At 36.8% G+C, this 22,252-nt stretch overlaps 1 protein-coding gene across 1 annotated transcript; it reads right to left on the bottom strand.

The window, feature by feature from the left end:
* Nucleotides 1–188: 188 nt before the first annotated feature.
* LOC122634168 lies at nucleotides 189–21,871 on the bottom strand. Its single transcript, XM_043822827.1, has 14 exons — nucleotides 21,621–21,871; nucleotides 10,692–13,293; nucleotides 10,530–10,620; nucleotides 10,267–10,420; nucleotides 9,974–10,121; nucleotides 9,837–9,884; nucleotides 8,944–9,595; nucleotides 8,288–8,766; nucleotides 7,991–8,194; nucleotides 6,604–7,867; nucleotides 4,904–6,475; nucleotides 4,412–4,655; nucleotides 3,921–4,058; nucleotides 189–3,829 (listed from the first exon to the last, which is right to left on the bottom strand). The coding sequence occupies exons 2-14, from the start codon at nucleotides 12,977–12,979 to the stop codon at nucleotides 3,366–3,368; spliced, it is 7,746 nt and encodes a 2,581-aa protein (XP_043678762.1). The 5' UTR covers nucleotides 12,980–13,293; nucleotides 21,621–21,871; the 3' UTR covers nucleotides 189–3,365.
* Nucleotides 21,872–22,252: the final 381 nt, after the last annotated feature.

The following is a 22,252-nucleotide window of genomic DNA, read 5'->3' as shown; positions in this document are numbered from 1 at the left end:
TTTTTAAATCGCTTTCTACTTCTTTTCTATCGCTATACAGATATATATATATAGCAAGGCTATATCAGAAAATCGTACAGTAAATAACAGATTGAGTAGTTTCAAAGCGATTGTATACACCAATCATAAATTTTTTTTTTTCTTTCGGAGCTTAAAGAAGGTACAAGATTTTAAGTGGAACATCGATACTTAAATTTATCTTACAAAAGTATGTACATGTTTTTTTTTTTTTATTTTCCTTCATATATACTCAGGTGGAGAACATAAACTGTACACTTATATATATATGTATATATGTATAGATGTACACGCATTTGTATATATGTACACCACCTGTGATATTTGCAGCTTATAGTACTAGTTTTATTACAAAATATTGGCTAAAGTATAAAGGAATACCAAATGCCAAAAATATGTTTGTTTAGACTCTTAAATTGCAGCCAAACATAATGTAAACAGGGAACATTTTTGTAAAGATGAGAGATCCATATGCACTCAGGAATTCGACAAAGTACTTTCATAGATAGTACACAAATATTTAAACTCAATTTTTATGCCTTATTTGCTAATCACAGATCTCCAAACTTTGATATTTTCTTAAAATCTGATGGTAAAAAATTCTTCGTGAAGTATATTATAAGTTTCTATATGCGTATGAATTCTTACAATTGTTCATTACTTTTTTTTTTGACAATTTTCTTTTTCTTTTTTTGACTCTAAGTTAGAATTTTCCAAAATACTAAATAAAAGACCATGATAATAATAATATGAAGAAGATTGGAGTTGTAGTATTTCTGTTTAATCACATTTGGTAAAACATGTGTCTGTAACTTTCATTAACAATCTACCCACGCATTGCAATAATTGAGAAATTATGTTTAACTGGAAAAGAAACGTAAAAGTATTTAAGTTTACGAAAATATTCACTGGTACGCAGTATATAATTAGTACATTACTTAGCTCGCTTATTCGCATCTATGGCTTGAGGTGTTCCATGTTTTGATAAGCACATATTAATATTGTTACATATGTGAATAATTAATTTTTCGTTGTGTCTTTAAACAAAATTCTTTTACTCTAATCAAAATTAAAAATGTTAAATTAAAATTCATAATGAATATTAGTTAATTTATTAGAGAGAGAAATGAAATTTTAAAAACAGAATGATTTGATATACGTTTAAATATAATAACTAGTAATACAGTTATATATACACAATTACCAATGTGCCAAATTTATATGAAGCTTTGTACACTTATTTAATTACATTGATGTGTACACTAGATAGATATATTGATAATATTCAATACATAATTTACATTTCTAAATAAAATTATTTGTGTTAGGAGCTATTAAATTACATATTTATTTGATCCACTAAGTATCCACTTTTGTATAGGTTTCTAAACACGTAGAATTGTACAACTTAGTTATACAATTCTATTGAAAACGTATTAAACAGTTACAGCAAAAATAAAATAGTTTACATTAAACGATACTTCATCTCCAAAAAGCCCTATAAACGCTAAACAAAAAGTGTACAACAATTTTCTTCATAGAATAGCCTACAAGTCTCAATCTTAATTACTGTAATTCATTATTAAATGTTTCATCAGAAAATTTCCCCTGCTTATTCTCAGCTTTGTACTTATATGAACATTAAATTTTAGGATTTAATTATCCCAAAATTTAATAACGTTTTTTTTTTTTTTTTTCTACAAATTTTTGTCAATTTTTCTAATTGAAATACAACTAAACTTGTGTTCATTGATTTGCTGTAGAAATTAAAATATGTAAGCACCTTTTATTTAGGTATGATATATCTATATATTATTGTGAAAAAAACAACCGATATATAACAAGGACTTAGAACTTTTGTATAAAACATCATGCCATAAAGACAAACGTGTTTCTTTAGACTTCTAAACATATAAAACAATTATGTCATGTTTGGAATATAGAAATTCAGAAATACTTAGTCTCTAAGGCCTTGTCCTTTTCTATAATATTAACAATTATTATTCTTTTTTTTTTTTAAGGCCTTTTAAAACTGATATTTTCCATAAAATGTAAAAGCTATAGCAAAATTTGAAGACATTTATGCCTAAATAAAGCAAATGTGGTAAAAAACGTCCAAACTAATATACATACATACATACATACATATATACATATATATATATAGATACGTATATATATATGTATATATACATATGTATATACACATATGTATATGTATATATATGTATTATATCGCATATAATTTTCAATTATACAAATGAACTCTCTCGAAATTAAATTTCAACATATTTATTACAACTAATTATCCGGAATTTTACAATGAAATATAAAATATAGAGAATTCTGGACACAGAGAGTACTGTTTTTTGAAACAGCACAACACAGCACAATGTCTTAATTACATGTTATAGAAGTCTATGCGTTAATCTAACAATTACGATTAAATAAAGATTCATATTATTATAATATTATGCATATATGCAAGTAATATATACAGATAAATTGAATAATGCAGACTCATAGGTGCACGTTATATATATGACGATGATAACTGTTCTTAAAGATTCAGATCAATATTTTTCTGATTGATCATCCGTTTAAAAGATTCCAACTTTGTTAATATTATCAAAATTGGATTAATGCTATGTATAAACACTTTACGGCACCATTTTAGTGGTATAAAAAGTGCATACATTGGAATACACTTTTTTTTCTATTACCTGTAAGAGATGCTAATATATTTGTATCAACAGGTTTCAACGTATACTACCTAAAATGCATATGACTATGTCTCCAAAATACTTAACTATTGCCATAGGCCACAGAAACCTGTTGAATATTTTGAAAACCATCGAATTACGTCTCAGTATATTTCTGCGCATGAAAATTCTAGAAGCGTATAGTAGTACCTACATTAACAAGTCTCATATTTCTTAACTTCAGATGTTCACACATCCTACATATGTGTTTTTTTCCTTTCCTTCAATTTCTACGTATAATACAGTGTGATTTGTATAATGAATTATGCTAATAAATATGCGTGTACATATATATATATATATGTATATGTATATATATATATATATGTACACACACTCACAAATACAAATCATATAAAATAAATTATCAGAAGAAATTGTGACTTTTAAGAGTATATTCCAATTGTGATGTTTATATTACCTTGTAATAGCTGAAAATTTGTCATACATACATCACTGTTCGCCATATATCGAGAGAGAGAGAGAGAGAGAGAGAGAGAGAGAGAGAGCGCGCGAGAATGGCTGATAATTATTTATCATTGTACTTTAACTAAAAATTTGGAAAAGTACTACTATCAATACCGGTTACGACCTTGGTGCAGGATGGTTAAAAAAAGGCTTCTGCGTCTGACCTGAAGTTGAAAATACTTGAGGAGTTCCAGACGTTGACGTTGCAGAAGAAAATTTGGAAATTGGCACTGTCGTCGTAGTCGATGGAATAAATTGCGGAGGATATGGATTTGAACCTGGTGGCGCTTGAGATGCTGCTTGAGGTACTAAAAATTGTACCTGTTTGTTGACGGTTCCTTGAGCGGCTATATTTGGATATACCGTTTGTGATGTCGTTTGTGGTGCACTGAAATTGGAATACTGAACAGGACAGGATTTATTAGCCTGGTATTGAGGATAATGTATAGCTGCAGAGCCAGGCGGTGGTATATATGGTTGAGGTGGTAACTGTGGTAAAGGATAAGTAGGGGATGTAGTGGGGATAGAAGAATGTGATGGTGACGTCTTACGAGCTTTTAAAATTGCTTCTGCAGTCAAACCTACAATTTGAAAAAGAGGATCTATAGAGGTCTATTCAATAATATTTTGATCGACGAGTGTTATTAATTTAAAATCTCGATGTTTGCTTACCATGTTTGCGAGCTCTTTCCTCTTCGTCGTCACTGAGAAATAAGCCAAATTCGCGCTTCAATCTTTCAGTTAAATTTTCTCTTTGACGTTCAACTAATGTTGGTGCCGCGGACCAACCAATGGTACCTTCTTCACTACCTAAATATAAATATAAATATTTATTAGAGATACAAACAAATATAACAAACTTCGGGTTATAACGTGCATGATTTACTATCCTTTGATGATTCATAATTTTTAAATAAAATGCAATTGATACAAATTTCTATTCGATAAATTGACTAATCCATATGGTCTCAAAGTTTTTAGTTTCTTTCTTTTTTTTTGTTTTCTTTTTTTCTTTCTTTTTTTTTTTTTATACATTGATAGCCTAAGAAAACTTATAACTATTAAAAAAATACATACTCTAAAGTTGATATTGATGAATATCATGTAGACTGCAGTTTAACAGGAATTGTGTACAATGTAAGAATCTGGATGCTCGTTATTACCTTTCTTTTCATCATTTTCAGCATTAGTGAAAAGTGGTAATGCAGTAATCCCTGGTAAATCAAGGGAAAGTGACATTTTAGAACCTTCTTCGTCAGAACTTAGAGAGGAAGTCCCACTGCTTGCACTATCTGATCTACCTCTTGCTTTATCCTTTTCTGTTGTAGATACGTCATTAGATGGCTCTGGTTCTGGAGGTGTACCAACCGATTGTTGTTTGCGTTTGCGATATTCTGATATCGATAGCTGCGAAAAGCGATCACAAGTATGGTATTGAATCGATCTTTGGATATGTTTTCATTATTTTAATATCGCTGCAATGAGCACATCTCATAAAAAAAAAAAAAAAAAAAGAAAAAAAGAGAGAGAAAAAATAAAAAGAAAAACAAATAAATAAATAGATAGATAAATATATGTAAATACGAATTAATTGGAAAATAATATAGGGATTAATCTTGCAAACAGAAATTCTATTATAATCCTACCGTTCTAACCTTGCGCTTGACTGGTGGAAGAATGTCCGACATATAGGTAGAAGGTGCTGGCATATTATTTGGTACAACTGTTCTAGGATCTTTTAATCTTTTAATTTCTTTAGGTTGAATGTCATCTTGTTTCACAGAAACGTCACACAAATGAGTTTCTTGATTATTGGATTTAGTGATTGGGTCTTTAGCCTCCCCTGTATTTTCAGGCGAAAGCGATATTATTTCTTTGTAGGACGTGGCGTCTTCATTATTGGCTTTAGTTTTGGACTCTTCAGGTGATTCTTCCTCGAGTTTAGCTTCCAACAATTCTCGTAAAGCCGTCGATAACATCGATTTCTCTTCTCCATTTTTACAAACTTCTTCTGCTTCCATATCGATAGTAGATTCAATAATAGCTGCTTCAAAATTTAATTGCGTTTTAGTAGTACTAGATGGATCAATTTTTTTTCTAATTCGTTCACTCAACGGTGGTATCGAGTGAAAAATTTTTGGAGGATCAAGAACAGATTCTGTATCCATATTGGAGGAAGTCGACTCAAAAATAGATTCTTCCGATGAAATAACAAAAGAAGACGTTTGATCTATTTTTTGAGATTCATTATTAATAGGTTTCTCAATGGCTTTAACTTCATCCTCGCTAAGGTTTGTTAATTCGGACTTTCTTTCGAATTCTTTAAAATTCTCCTCGTTAGATATACCGAACAATTTAAAGGAAGATTCGCTATATTTGGTATCGTCTATGTCTCTATCTTCTGATTCGGAATCTTCCTTCGAGCTTTCCATAAGTCCTTCTATGCCATCCATACTTTTATCTTTCTCCGAGCTGGTGTCAACTTTTTCTTTGTAATCATTACCATCGTCTCCCGTTATTCTCTTCATTTGTGCTTCTACGTCGAATTCGTCGATCGACATGTTATCCTCGGATCTTATTTCCGAATCTTTATTATTCTCTATCCGTTTATCCTCGTCAGATTTTTCGTGTTCACTGGAAACATTAACGATCTCTGCTATACTTCCACCAAATTCTAATCTCATTTCAGCCACGCGCTGCTTTAGAATAGCATCGGATTCCATAGCAGCAATGGGGGAACTAAAATCTTCCATTTCGGTGTCCGGTTCGTTTTGATCGATTATTTCTACGGTTCCCTTTTCAATTATTTCCTCCTTGATGGTATCTTCTTTTTTTATTTGTGTATTGTTCACTTGGAGATCGTGCGCCTCGCGTTTCGTAATTTTGTTTTCATTTTTAATAAATTCCGAAGATGAATTAAATTCAACCTTAGAATCCATTTTAGAGTCCTCGCTACTTATGGCAGATTCTTCCTTTATCGAAACCATTTCCTGTTTTGGCAACGCCGTTTCTTCTATTTTAACAAACTCTGTAAATTCGTCGTTTTTCTCACATTTTATGTTTATTTCCGAATGAGGAATATCAATTGAAAGTTTGGCGTGATTACATGTTTTTTCTGAAGTTTCTAAATCGTTTTGTACACTCGTTTCTCGTACAGATTCGGACTCATCGTGTTGCTCCTCATTATGTTCCATCGTTGGCGATTGAGGGTGTTCGATAAAGTCATCCTACAAGACAATAACAAAGGCTTATAATATTTTGCGATAGGATGATCCCCGGCTGATTTGAAAAATTAAAATAAATGCAAAATAATTTTATTAAAGCTAGCGTAACAATAGGTACCAGTGCAACTTACTTCGTTATTGCATAAAGATCTGTTAGTCGAAGTAACTTCGGGAAGCAGCATCGTTGGCGTCGTGGGTGGCGTATAATTATCAGAAGATAAACTTTCCCTAGCTATTCTTCTTTTTTTAGGTGGTGCCACCATTTCGCTAGGCGGAGGACTGTCGGGCCGACTGTTTGGCGAATCACATTCCTCGGATATCGCTTGCCTCAACCATCTCTTTTTCGCCGATCCAGTTGAAACAGGACAAGCATTGTTTCCTGTGACCACTTGTTTTCGTTGTGGCGGCGAATCGCATATACCGGAAACGGAATTAGCGGCTTGGACGAGTGTGGCTAGACTTTTGGCCGCGTAACTTTGAGTTAAAAACTCTGCAGATGGATCGTTGGGTAACGAAAACTCTGATGACCTACAGAGAGGATTGACAGAGTTTTGTAAAGATGTAGATGACAAAGCAGGCAACGGTGACACTTGAGGTATATTAGTTTGAGGTGGGTCTGGCGACTCCTTCAGCCATTCGTTCATCAGAACTTTCTTAGTTTTGGGGAATTTAAAACCAGGAGCCAAGGGTCCAACCGCTGCTGCAACAAGCAAGCATGCCGAAGATAGCGGTGTGGACGGAGTTGAGCTTTGAGAACTACTGCTGGCACCGCTGTCACACGTAGGACTTTTAACTGGTGTTGGCTGCTGTAAAGGCGGAGAGCTTGGGCCAGGTGTATTCGAATTAGCTAACGCTAACAACAAGCCGGCTGCCGTTGGTATCCCCTGATGTCCTGACGTACCAGTAGTAGGGCCATCGCTTTCATTTTTTGCTGGTGTATGTAAGTGTGCCGAGTACGGAGCATCTCCGCTCGCCGAACGATTTTGATTAACAAGCGGAGGCGATTGCATAGAATTACTCTCGTCGCCCGACGATACATCGGAATCCGCAGAATTTAACCTTGACCTCCTACTGCTTTGCGATTGCGATGTAGTTCTTGCACGACCCTTCCTTCTCTTCCGTCGTAGCGTCCTTTCGGAATTTTGCTGTTTGGTCTTGGATTGTAAAATCGCAGAATTATGACTGTCCTCGTTGTCGCTATGCGTACCACCCGACTCCTTTCTTTGTGCATTTCTAGCTTGAACTTCCTGCTTTCTTTGTTCCGCTTTCTCGAGTCTCTCGAAAGCTTTCATAATAGCCTCCATTTTTCTTTCCTCTCTTGTCATTTTCTTTTTATCCTTTTTGATCTCTTGTACAGTAGGCTGCGGTAAAGCAGGAGATGTTTGTGGTTGTTGCTGTTGTTGTTGCTGCTGCTGTTGTTGTTGCTGCTGCTGCTGCTGCTGTTGTTGTTGTTGTTGTTGTTGTTGTTGCTGCTGCTGCTGCTGCTGCTGCTGCTGCTGGTGCTGTTGTTGTTGTTGCGTCGTTATCGTAGTTTCTTCTTTTGGTAGCTGACGTGCTACGGTCGTGGTGCTAGTTGCTATAGTTTTTCTAGGCGGTGCTGTTACGGGTACTGCCGTTGGCACTTGCGTCGATGGTGTTACATTTGTACTGGAAACTGTGGACACTGAATCGATATCTTCACAAACTGTGTTTCGTCTACCTCGTCGCCTCCTTTCTCGGCCGCTGTAAAAAAACAGAAAAAAAAAAAAAAAGAGAGAAAGTAATAACATTTAACGTCACAAATAATCTATATTACGTATCAATCGATCTACTTACTCAGCATTTTCTACGAGAGCTCCGTTACTACCTCTTCTATTTAATTGATTTGTAGCTGTAAACTGGCATTCTCTTGCATTGTTACATGCACAAGTCACCGGTATCACTGGGGAATTAGGATTAGGCGACAATAACAAATCGTGTGTCTCATGCCTAATAGTTATCTCAGCATTCTTTTCGATTGCCATACTCGTGACAATATACAAATGCAATGTTCCTTTTTCTATACAGTGTTTTATTTCTGCGTTAGGTTTACAGCTACGCCGTACGAATCTGGCATCGTTTCCATATGTTCTAGTGTCTACGCATACTTCGGTACCATCTCGTGGTAATCGATAAAAGAATACAAAAGGCCCTGGTCTTTGAGCATGCTGTCTACCCTGAGGATGCGACGGTCTATGTTGCGTACTGAGCATATATTTTCCACGTAATTCAACAACCGGAGTATTTGACGGTAGATACATAGTTGCCACCAAAAACTGTTATACATAAAGATAATTATTTTTAATGCCCGCTAGGATGACAATGGGTAAACAATGATTCCTGTTTATTATTAATTACTCAAGAATTATCATTAGGAAACCAAAGAAGAAGAAGAAGAAGAAGAAGAAAAAAAAAGAGAAAGAGAAAAAACCCCATGCAAAATATATACTTACTCTCAAGTTATTGCTATGCACATTGAGTCTGCATTTACCAGTGGCGATAACACTCATATTACTTTGTCTCAAATCACTATGAGTACCATTGACCTTTATGCTCGATATTCTAGCTCTTAATTCAGGACTATAGTGATTGGTTACTGCTTCTTCGTATCTTTCGATCCATTGTCTAAGCGGAGTCATATTGGAACCCCATGCATCTTGAACTTCTTCTTCCTTTTCATCCACGCTCATTCTTCGTTTAGCTTTACGCTTTCCAGGACCTCGTTTAGCAGCCTCTTTCTTTCTTACCGCACTCGACTGTCTTGGATTAGAGTCTCTCCGTTGTCTTTTCGCCACATTGTTATTATTGTTATTGTTGTTGTTATTCAGTCTTCTTACTTGCGGTGGAGGATCTGATTTTCGTCTTGGAACTTGTTGATGCAACGTTCGCTTCTTTTGCGTTGCATTAACACCGATATCAGTGTCTACCGAACTCGTAGACGACGTGTCGGAAGAACTATCCGAATTGAGTAGCTCTTCGCGTTTGCGCATTTGCAAAGCACGTGCCCTTTGTCTATCAACACGTCGTGGCCGACAAATTTCGCAAAGATATTCGTCAGGAATGTTAGAACGATCTATACCCATACAGTCCACGTGCTGCCAAACTCTGTAAAATTAGAAATTAATTTTTTTAAATATTTTCTTTACGTCTATCTCTCCCTCTCTCTCTCTCTCTCTCTCTCTCTCCCTCTCTCTCTCTCTCTCTGTACGCACGCGCACATATTCTCTTTCATTAATATGAAAGTAATTATATGAATCTAAGATATAATATTAAAAATATATTTCATCAATAAAATAGAAAAAAAAAGAAGAAGCAAAGCAATAAATAAGAAATAGTATAAACGTACAGACAACGATCGCAGCAGATCATGTAACCATCGTCGTGTTCAAAATCACTGAAAATATAATAAGTGATTTTCAATATCTATAGTAATCATTAATTGTAAATTAATCATTGATCGTAAATGACAAACTCTCTTCTTACCATATACATCTAGTAACACTATCCTCGTCATCACCTTCACCTTCAGGTGCAGTTTCCGTTTCTTCACCTTCGGGCTCTACTTCACGTCCAGGTTCACTACTGATCGCACTGGCTGCATCATCCTCCACATTACCGCTATTATTTACAACTGAAAAGCGATAAAAAAAAAAAAAAAAATGTTCACTCCACGTTACGCAATTACACAATTATTTATCGTTCTCGCTATCTAATAATTCTAACGAACGTAGGCGAGCGAACGAGGCCCCCAACTTCATTCGTTTGATATTTTTTACCTTGTCCGTATATATATGAATGTTGAGAAGTTGTGGTAGAACTTCCAGCTCCGTTAATGGGCTGTTGTTTAGGATGAGGAGGTGGCGAAGGAGGTGGTGGTGTTCGCGGTGGCGGTGCACCGTAGTTATGGTCTTGAAGAACGAACTGGAGACACTGCGATTGGACAATAAATTTTTCAGATCAAACAGTATTACCTTATGGCCGCAGATCGAATGAATAATCCAAAATCGAAGATAAACGAAAATCTCTCGTTATTGCTTACCTCGTAAGGCAACGGCATCCTTCTCACCGGGGATTTTGGCGGTGTTTGTTGCAATTCTTCTTCCTTAGAAACACGCGAATCGGACTCCATTCTAAAATAATAATTATTACATTATATTCGTTAAACTTATGTCTCGCGCAGAATATATAAATTTTTACCAACTTGTTCTCTAAATCTTTATGCACGTCTGCATTCGTGGTAGAGAGGAGAGTTTTTATTTGCCCCGTTTGCGTTCTACCTTGCTGCGAATATTGCGACGCCATGATAAGCTGCTTTTGCTGTATAGCTTGTTGTTGAACTTTAATAGGAGAATTTTTATGCACTAACATATTTGGCATAACCGTCTGTTGGGGAAGTAACGTTTTTATGCTCGTTTTCGGTGATACCGATGTCATCAATCCTTGATTTTTCATCGTAGCAACATTCGTGTTTAACGATGTTTTCACTCCCGATACTTTCTGTGCATGATTTCTTTGAGCTGGCTTTTGAGGTGGAATAGTCTTAATACAACCAGGTTGTTTCTGTGCATTCTGCGGGCCAATTACGTTTTGTTGCTGTTGTATGATCTTAACCGGTTGAGAATTATTATTTCTGTGTAAGGATTGTTGAATAGAATTTTGAGAATTAGCAGACTTTATGGTATTTGTGATCTTTTGTGGAATAGCTTTTAAATTTCCTTGCTGCAAGTTCTGCGCTTGATTCTTTGATACACCTACTCTCATAACCATTTGTTGCTGTTGCTGCTGCTGCTGCTGCTGTTGCTGCTGCTGCTGCTGCTGCTGCTGCTGTATCTTTGAACTTACTATAGTTTGAGTTTTTTGATTACTCGGTATCGTGGCTATAGCAGAAACCTTCTGATGTATATTTGCAATGTTATGATTTCTTTGAGCATGCGCTGCTGAATTAACCGTTTGATGTTTTTGTGCAACTTGTTGCTGAGACGTTTGTAACAATTGCGGTTGCGACGTTTGTACATGGGTTTGTTGCGATTGCGATACCCCCTGCTGTTTACTCACGATAAGAGCATTCGAATTGTGTTGGACTTTCGAGATATTAGGTACGCTATTACTCTTACATACGTTCGCTATGGTCTGCACCCGATTCGAAGCGATAGCCGTCAAAGTTTGTGATTTGTGCAACGCAATAGCAGATTGCGATCTTTGATGTTGCGACGGTTGAGATTGTTGTACTTGTTTCTGCAACTGTGGCGACTGTTGTTGACTTTGCACCTGGCCAATAATTTGTGCCTTCTGTATGCCACCTACGGAATTGTTAGACTTTTGAACATTATTCTGTTGCCTCTGAACAGGCAATGACTTTTGTTGCTGTCCCTGCACCTTTTGTAATGTTGGCTGTACCTGCTGATTATTCTGATATTGTTGATGCTGTGCTTTGTGATTCGGATGGTTAGTTACCAATTGCTGCCCTGTCTTTTGGTTGTTATAGACCTGCGACATTTTTTGGGAATTCGTGGAATTAATGGATTGGGCTTTTTGGGATGCCGTTGAAACGCCAGTCTGAATCCGTTGCACGTTCGCATTGTTAACGATTTGGTTAACCGTAAATTGCGTCCCTTGTGTCGCAGAGGTAAGTATTTGTGACTTTTGAATGGTTTGTATCCTCGATACCGAATTACGCTGCACCACAGTAGGATTACTGAGGTTCGCTACCGCTTTGACCTTCTGCAAGTTGACCGTTTGGGGCTGCCCACTGATACTTTGCGTCTTCACCTGTATCCTTTGTATATTGGGGATGTTCGTAGCCGTGGTAATCGTTTTTACGGTGGCAGTATTAAGAATTTGTTGGGGCGAGATCTGCTGAAATTTTGGATGCATGCTCGTCGCCTGCAAACTCGCAACCGTCGTTGCTTGTTGGTGTTTCTTCGAAATCGCATCGGTTACGGAGCTTTGAGTTTTAGCTTGTTGGCTGTTCTGGGAACATGTAGCTGCCTGCAAAGGATAGACATGTGCGACACTACTGCTTGGCGAGGGTAAAGATTGCGAGTTAACTGGTAAATGAGTGACGTTTGAGGAAGCATTTAACGTTAAGGGCTGCGTTTGATAAGCGGTGCTCGGCAATTTTTGAGATATCACGCGAGTTGTCAAAACTTGCGTGGTATTCGTTTGAGAACTCGTAATCCTCTGTGCTATTTCTTTACTAGATTTCGTAACCGGATAAGAAACGCTGACTGATTTTACATTGGAGAGCGATATGGAATGGCTTACTGCTATCTCGGGTACGTTCGTCACTTCGAGACACTGGAGTACTTGGGGATTGTTACTATCGCTATTGTCGTCGCTCATCGCGACTAAGGTATTGGCCGTGGTAACGCCGATCGTTAATGGTGCGGTCAGTTCTTGAGCACCGATTAGCATTGACGACGAAGCGCTGCCGTTTTTAGTTTTCTCGGCTGACGTTTCAACCGTACCCAATTGTAAAACAAAACTCATGGTGGCTTCTGTACCCCGCTCAAAGGCATCGACGTCTTTCTTTCTATTATCATCATTTTCATTGAATTCGTTACGTTGTTCACTCGTCGGAGATACCGGGGGATGTGGCCCGTGTTCTGGGGATAGTTGCTCCCCACTCCCACTTGTGCCACCCCCGGATAACTTGATCACCGATGGGGTCGACGTTTTGAAGGCCTTTCGATGACGTTCAACGAAAACTGGAAGGAATGCAGATCGGAGGGCTATCTCTTTTCAACGACCTTACGGTACAATGTACTTTTCGATTCTGCTATTTGAGGATTGTTGACCATAGGCTGAAACAAAATAACGTTATTTCTTTCTTTCTTTCCTTCTTTCCTTTTATTACCGTTACTACTACGTTGCTCGTATCGATTCGTTAATGATATTCAATTTCTCTGTTTCTTATCCGAGGAAAACGCGTCTACCGTCCCTCAACGTTCCTTAAAACGCGTGTGTATATCTATGTAACGAGAATACAGATTTATAAAGTACAAACTCCTTTAGAAATCCTTAGAGGTTGCTACAGAAACGCGTAGGTCCCACACAAAGAAGTTTAATAATTCAACAAGAAAGCCGCGACGTTGGAACACACATTTGAGCTTATCGATCGAGAAAAGATGCTTCTCGCTCGAAGAAAATACATGTAGCGGTAAATAAAAATGAGATTCCATTTTCAAGAGCGTCTTGGACGAAGGAAACAAAAAATGAAAAAGGGTGATCAGGTGTGCAGAACGTATAAAGCTGATAAAAGCCAACGTTACGTTGCTCCGATTGATATGACCTTCCATTGATAATTGCTTGCTATATCTACATCATCAATTCCGATGATACAAAATGCAACGACGTTCCTGTTTCAAAGAAACATTCTTAAACACTAAATCTAATATTTCATTTCTTCATTGCTTCGGTAATCTTCTCTACAGCTATTCTTTTTTACGGGCAAGATCTTCTAAGAAATGTACCTACAAAAAATTCTATATAGATCATCGATTGTATTGCGACATGAAATATACACATCGGTATACTACGACGCAGCAGTTATTACTATAGTATCAGAACGGCAAACGAGAACGTTACTTTAACCAAAGTTATGCACTCTATCGCACGCTGACCGACTTAATTTTAACCGAAGAACTTGCGAAATCCAATGATTGCTGCATTACCTCCGATGCCAGGAAATACCACCGAAACGGACGTTCCATCCAAACAAATTTCACAGCAAATCGTGAAAATAATCTTCTAATCTAAATATAAAGAAAATCATATCGCATGCAAATGCGATGCTTGTATGCCTATCGATGGTCAAGTGTTTTACGATAATCGCATAAAGATTTTAATCGACGATCTCCAATCCATATCTTCATTGAAATATCTTCCATCGTACAGGATGAAACGATTTTTTTCTGAAAGAGAGAGAGAGAGAGAGAGAGAGAGAGAGAGAGAGAGAGAGAGAGAGAAACGCACGCACACAGGCGCACGGAGTAAGTTCAATAATTTGTAATCTTTGTATCATAAGCCGCCATTTTAAGCGCTACAGTGTGCCGTCCATGTTTGAAGAAACCGAGCAACGGATCAGATCCCCTCTTTCGAATAGAAAATAATAATTGTTACTTCCATTCATTGAATTAGTCGTTAACAAGATTAAATGAAAAGTAATAAAAAGAATTATACGCTACATCATATCTATCAATATCTTGCTCGACTTATAATCATCCAAAATCTCCAACGGCTGTTACAGCTTGCAATGGGTAGAGATCTCGTTAGAATGGCGCGAAATTAACGAGCTTCCGTGCGAGTCCGCGGTGAAGCGCAACGCGATATCGTGCGACGTTGCACGGACTCTCGTGTATCGTTCTGTTGGCAGCAATGGGATTTACAGCGACCTACTTCGCGTACCTCGACCCTCAACAACATTGATTCGATTCAAACCAAAATTATTTTCCAACTGATTATCCTTCGATATATCGTAAAACACTTCCGTTCTTTATTATCGCTTACGCGTATTGTACTCGATTTTACTCCATTAAAATTCAAACGGCATCGATTAAATTCCGAAACTGTTTGTTTTTCTCTCAACGGAAAAGTCAATAATATATAAAATAATTATTCTTTAACGCATGCAACAAGTTTATCGTTTTACCGAGAATTATTAATTAGAAAACAGTGACGGATATTGAAGCTCTCGATATTTTAGACATATATAAAAAACAAAACGTCCATTTCAGTCCGCGCTACGCGACATTGATCGAATCGATTTAATATTTTCCTCGATCGATATATCGCTGTACTGACATATCGTTCTCGACAACGATACATCAAGTCAGAATCGATTGCTTGGTAATTTCTGTGAACCTCTCTCTCTCTCCCTCTCCCTCTCTCTCGCTCTCTCATCGTCATTGTATCTTCGAACGACTGTTACAAGAAAATGGTGTTGCGATCTCGCGTCTCGTAGTCGCGCCTGCGCACGAGACTCCTCGATGCATTCCACGGACGTGTAGCTCAACCTGATTATAAGCAAACTGTACCGATGTAATGTCCGCATGATTAACTCTGTCTCTCTTTGTCTATACATTATCGCGTGCGTGCAAGCGTATAGAAATTTGTTCATGCATAAATGCAAAAGAAACTGCGTAAAAAAAAAAAGAAATACGTTAATGAAAAAAAAAAGAAAGAAAAACAACGATCATACAAGATCATTACATTTCCCGATGCTTGTAATTCATTTCAATAAAAATACAAGTATAAAAGTTCGAAGGAAAAAAAAGAAAGAAAGAAAAAAAAAAGAACAACCTTCCCGCGTTTATTATACGTAACGCGACAGATATAAAGAATCCTTCTTTACCGACCGTAATTGATTAATTCATTGTTTCGAGATTCGTATTTTACCGCCAAATGCAAATGGAAGTGTTATTTGGCGCGCGTGTGAAAAAGTAAAAGATGCGGCGCAAAAAACGCGCGCGATCCGCTGGAAAAGTTACGCGTGCGCGCACGTACGACATACATACGTATATATGTATCGCGCGCGCACACGAACACACATAAAGCAACATTTAATACGAAGATACGTAAGATCTCTCTTCCGTCGAGAGAGAGGGAGGGAGAGAGAGAGAGAGAGAGAGAGAGAGAGAGAGAGAGAGAGAGAGAGAGAGAGAGAGAGAGAGAGAGAGAGAGAGAGAGAGAGAGAGGGAAAACTAGCAAGTATATTCAACAATCCTAGCATTATCCATGGTAACCGCAGCTAACGCAACCGATGCGCCACATACTGTCCCCTACCACCCCCTCTCCACCTCCGTTTAACTATCCCAAGCGGCCATAGTCGCGGCTAGTTCTACATCGTTAAATAAACGTTCGGTATCTTGCTTTCTTCCCCTTCCTGCTACTACTACCACCTCCATCTCTACCTCTCCTCTGTATCCTTTCGCTCGAAACTTCGACGTGTTCTCTCTCTCTCTCTCTCTCTCTCTCTCTCTCTCTCTCTCTCTCTCTCTCTCTCTCTCTCTCTCTCTCTCTCTCTCTCCATCTTTTTTTTTCTTTTCCTTTCTAGCAAGGAAGAACACGAGCGCACAACGTGCAGTGAGCCGTATACAAAGGTCTGATTGCTGGACACCCGGTGAAATATGCCAGTCTCCGCCAATAACCGGTATCTTTCTTTGCTTTCTATCTCTTTCTAACTCTCGTCCTTCCACTGAACTTGCTCTCTCTCTCTCTCTCCCTCTCCCTCACCCATTTATCCTCTTTACTCTTTCGCTGTCTTCACCGAGAGTGCGAGGGAGAGTGAGAAAAGAGCTACAAGAGCGGTAATCCGAGAGGGAGAGGAAAGGAGAAGAGACGAGTGGAGGAGGAAAGAAACGAAAAGAAACGATGCTGGAGAAGAGAATGGAGACGGTGAAAAGAGGCAATGCTGTGCATCGGACGGTGATATTACACCGATGACGGCACCCTCTCTCTTCTCTCTTCTTTTCTCCTTATTATAAAGTTTGTAAAATATCGACTCTCTTATCTTTCTCTGTATATCTTTTATCAGAAATAAAATACTATTGCTTAACTAACAGCTTCATTATCATACCGTTTATATTCCGCGATTCTTCAGATATTTTTTAACATTTAGGAGGTTAGAAATCAGGCGAAAAGAACGTCTATCTTATTGATGTAAATTACATCGCGAAGAACGTTATTTTTCCTTCTTTCTTTTTTTTTTTTTTTTTTGCTTCGAGCAGTTAACGATGTTACTGCTGTTTTGCTGTTGCTACTATACTAACATCAGTCTCATCATCGTACCGCAGGGAACGGTTTTGAACTGTGGTTTTGTAGATTAATCATTTAGGAATGCGAGACCGCAGAATGAATCGAAACAAGTGTGTTGTATAACACACTAAAGGTGTATTGATTTCCAGAATTTTTTAGGGAGAGGGAGAAGGAGGGAGAGAGAGAGAGAGAGAGAGAGAGAGAGAGAGAGAGAGAGACATTAGAGATGCGTGTTAAACTTATCGCTTACACGTGAAACTAAAAAGAACAAGAAAATATATATATATATTGCAGTCTTCATGGTAAACGTATCTTCTTACACAAAAACACGCTTGAGCGCATTGCTGTTAATACGTCGAGTACATGTATAAAATAAAAAAAAATTAGGGACGAGATTAGCGTGTCGTGAAAATTGTAAAGGAGTTATAACATGAAAGAGACAGAGGTTGAGATTACCTGGCCTCATCGAGAGAGCAAATCGCAGGCGCAGGTTACGTGGGAGTTTCGTAGGAAAAAAGGAAGGAGAGGACAAGAGAGAAGGAGAAGGAGAAAGAGAAAGAGAGAGCATTGTAGTGGTGCGTCTTCGCTATTACATCCAAGGTTAACTCTTCGCGAGCGCAACCTTTTTCTTTTTCCCCTTCCTCACCCAATACTCAAGTTTTTTTTTTCTGCAGAACGTATGCAGTTTTCTTGCTCCCTCCCACTCTTGCGCGCTATCACTTATTCATGACCAAAATTTTATTTCTTTTTCTTTTTTTTTTTCTCGAAAAAACGCCATAGATAATTTTTTTTCTAAATGTCACAGATAAAATTCGGGACGAAAAAAAAAAAAACAGGAACAGAAACAGAAACAGAAAAAGAAAACATTCAACAGCTGCGTAACATAAAAAAGTGCAGAGTAGGCGCGCGCGCGCGAGCGTTTGTAAATAACCGATAAGCTCGTATTGCAGCGTATATTTTATCTTAACGACCCTATTAGATTACGGTCGAACACAATGAAAGAGAAAGAGAGAGAAAGAGAGAGAGAGAGAATATCGTTCGGTGTTACTCGTTAACTTTATCGAACGAGACATTTATCTTGCAATGTATATACGATATTAGAGCTAACCTCTTACGTTATTTCCTCGTTTATACTTTGAAAGATTATGTTTCTAAAACTTTCATTACAAACTAACAAATAAATCACAAATACATAAATCGATCATCTTTTTAATATAGTCAGATAGAACACGTTTACTGAATAGTTCTTAATGCATTAGTGCTACTTCGCAAAGTTATTCCGCGAGTAATCGCGTGAACCATTAATATGCCCTGACGTCATCTCGAAGAAACGCATCAGCGCAACACAATAAACGCAAAAAAAGCTAGAGCTTGAGCGAGATGCGCGTTAGTAGTTATCTCATCGCTAAATTTGACCGTATCGTTCGCAGAGATCGTCTTTAACGTGGAAGAGTAATAATCATTATACGTATGCTATATATATATACATATATAGATATATAGATATAGTTATATATCATATGCGGGAAGAAAAAGAAGAGAAAGAGCGGGAATTTCGAATCGCACATGAAACAGTAGAATGACAGATAATGAAAATAAATTGGAGCTGGACATATACACAAAGGCGATATTAATTTACATGAATCAATGGACAAACGTTGTTGCTTTGAGTCAGGTCGAGGCCGAATGCCGCGAGGGCAAATGCGAATGCTCGATTCTCTCTCTCTCTCTCTCTCTCTCTCTCTCTCTCTCTCTCTCTCTCTCTCTCTCTCTCTCTCTCTCTCTCTCTCTGTTTTGCTTCTCCTAAAGCACCGTGCACAAAACCGTTGCTCTGCCTGCTGCTGCTTCGCCTACAAATTTTCGCATGGATCACACGCATTCGGTGTGTCGCGCGTGCTCGTCAATCCATGTGAACTTCTCTTGCGGTCGATACCATTTTACCTCGCAACCGGCGAATGCCAGCCACCGTCGACCGAGCGCGTTAAACCTCCCCTCCTCGCTCCCCACTCAACTCCACCATCTCTCCCACCACCCGTTAAAGTACAACTTTCCCCCTATCCACCCCTTCACTCCGTCCGAACATCCTCTATCTCCGCCCACTGTGCGCTACGCGCTCTTCTAAAGATGTATCCTTTAAAACGACCGATTTAAATTTTCACCGCGCGCATGGAGGAGAGAGAGAGAGAGAGAAATGGAGGGGAGATCGAGAGAGAGAGACAGAGACAGAGATTGTGAAAAACCGTAGAACGCAAAAATAGGACACACTACTGAATTATATCTGTAGAAGAGAAACGTATGTTTATATCTATATGTACATATCCCCTTGAGTTCACTATACTTTTTCCATTCTAACAACTCATATATTTTAGTTTACACGTGTCGAATGTACATATATAATTATTGTATGAATAGTATATTTAACCAATGATTTATTGTTCGGTAAAAAGCGATAATGAAAGGAGTGGAACGATATTGCGCGTGTTTAAAGTAGGAAGTAGGAAGTAACAGTAATTGGGTTTTTATATAAGCCTTTTCTGTCAGAATTTCATTCATTTCATTGATAAATCATAATAAAGATTCGAAACTGAAATTGAGAAGACATTTTTGAGACATAGATTAAATAGAATGTAAGAAGGGCAAAAAGAAATAAATAAAAAAATAAGATCGTGTGAATGAAAAATTGAATATATCGAGGAAATAGAATAGATGACAAATGACGTTGTTGAATGTTGGAAAGTAAATAACTCCAAAGAAAGGATGAAATAATAGAGAAATATAAGATCAGAAAAGGAAACGAACAGAGATTGCGAGAAAGCTGTGCAAAGGAAACGAGAGGTAAAAGGGGAAAGGGAGGGAGTAGTTCGGGATAGGTGGCGGGCAGGAAGGGAGTTAGGCAAGATGGCCGTTAACAGGCGAAAACAGCGCCGTCTGGTAAAATTTTTTTATTCCCGCCGACTTCTTCGGGATCATGTATGAATTTACTGCAAGATAGGTTAGAATTTGTATAAATACGTATTTCAAGAAAACTAGATAGAACCTTTTAAATCTCCCTGATATCATAAGTAATAAAAATAATTTTGTATTATGTTTGTTAAAATTTATAATTTAAAAAATGCAATGAAAGATGATGTTTGTATCAAGCTGCTATTATAATAAAAAAAAAAAAAAAAGAAAGAAAAAAAACCTTTTAAACAAGCTTTATATACTTAACTAGCTACCTTCAAGTATAAATAATAAATGTAAATGTCTTTAATAATCTTATTATAAATGTATTTATGTTTCTATTAAACATTACAAATATATTGTATAGTTTCTAGGATTGGATCAACGTGATTTATATAAAAAATTGTAACCTGATTTATCTATTTTTATCCTGGTCCTTTAGAATATAAGGACATTTATTTAATTCTAAGAATATAATGCATTATATCATATAGCATAGTTATATAAAGCAGTTTATTTGTCGAATATATTACTGAATGGGTTAAATAATGACAAATAGATTGCTTTTATGTATATAAATAAATAAATTCATTGTAGTTTCCATGAAATACATAATGAAGGCTTGGAAATAATTCATCCGATACAAAATTGTATATTCTTGCAACAAAGGTAAAAGGAAAATAATGAAATGGACGTATATTTATTTAATCTACAGACTGTAAATTGTTTCAAAATGCTATATAAATCAGAAATAATCCAACCAACTGTTTCATATTCTTTCAAGAAAGAAAGTTTATAAAATTGATGATAAGGAGATACAATGAATCTATCTATTTGTTGTAATCTGTGTAAACGAAATTAGAGCAAACTTGTAATAAATTTATCTTGTACATGATATAAAAGCAATAATTATTTGTAATATGTAGATTTAATATCCAAAGTTGGAAAAATATATGATGTGGTTGACCTGCCCTCACTCACCATTTTACCAGCCATTGTTGCCACCATTGAGGAATGAAAATTGCAATTAACAGATATATTTTGAAGAATTCTTATTTTCGTAATAATCCTCAATATTTATTTAATAAACTATCTAATAAAGGTTCGATACATTAATATTTCAACGTTACTTCGAACCTTTTTGGTTATAGGAAGTATTACGAAGTCGTATATTATCGGTAACAAATCGTTAAAGTAATAGAAGAATGAAGAATGCGTAATGAATAAATAGTTAATCGTTAATTCGTAAAAATATCTAACGTAAAATGAGATTTAAATGTCATCTAAGATATTCATAATCGTTATCCCGATGTTCTCTTTTAAAAGTGTATTTACAAATGAAATTAAATAAACTTAGATGATTAAACGCTGTAATTACAATTTCCAAACCGTTCTAAAGTATTAAAAATATCGAAAAAAAACTATCGCTTACCTTAATATGACAGGAATACAGAAGCTCACTTGAAACTTGGATGTAAACACAAGCATTTTTTAATGGAACTAACACCAGGGCAGCTTAAATAATCAAGGAGAAAACACTCTTTACATCGCGAACAACGTTATTTCACTGTCCTAAATTTTATTACGTTATTAAATACCGCAATAAATACAAGAATTCGCGATCTCTTCGGAAAACATCCATCGAAAACTAAAGATGGCAGCCATTCTTCTGTACAAAACAAAGGTTCACATCCACGGACTCGCAAGCAATGAAGCCTCGAACCCAGATAACTTCCGGCGCTGTTATCGGCGCGCCAATTTTAATTCCAGCGAACATTGAATTTTATTTTCACGTTACTATCGATGCTTAATATCTTTTAGCACTTTCACGTAGATTGATTTGATCGAAAAGCATCTATAATATATGCATGCGATTTGATCGAACCTATATCAATTCGATTAAAATATTGCGAATTTATTGCAAATTAGTACACATTATTATCTGCAGTTGGCGCAGAGATCGATTTTACGTATTACGATGCCATCTATCGTTGAATTTATTAAATTTAAGCAAGGTGACAACCTAATGAGATCGCAGTAAAAATTTGGCAAACTTTTTGCACA

Source organism: Vespula pensylvanica, chromosome 14, assembly GCF_014466175.1.
Source record: "Vespula pensylvanica isolate Volc-1 chromosome 14, ASM1446617v1, whole genome shotgun sequence".
NCBI lineage: Eukaryota > Metazoa > Arthropoda > Insecta > Hymenoptera > Vespidae > Vespula > Vespula pensylvanica.
The sequence above is the reverse complement of the archived record's forward strand: the minus strand, read 5'-3'. Positions and strand labels throughout refer to the sequence as shown.

Coding starts and splice junctions, on each gene's coding strand:
- LOC122634168 (XM_043822827.1), bottom strand. CDS start 12,979: ATGAGTTTTGTTTTACAATTGGGTACGGTTGAAACGTCAGCCGAGAAA. Junction 10,122..10,266: donor TTCATATATATACGGACAAG/GTAAAAAATATC, acceptor ATCGCTTTTCAG/TTGTAAATAATAGCGGTAAT. Junction 9,885..9,973: donor AGTGTTACTAGATGTATATG/GTAAGAAGAGAG, acceptor TTATATTTTCAG/TGATTTTGAACACGACGATG.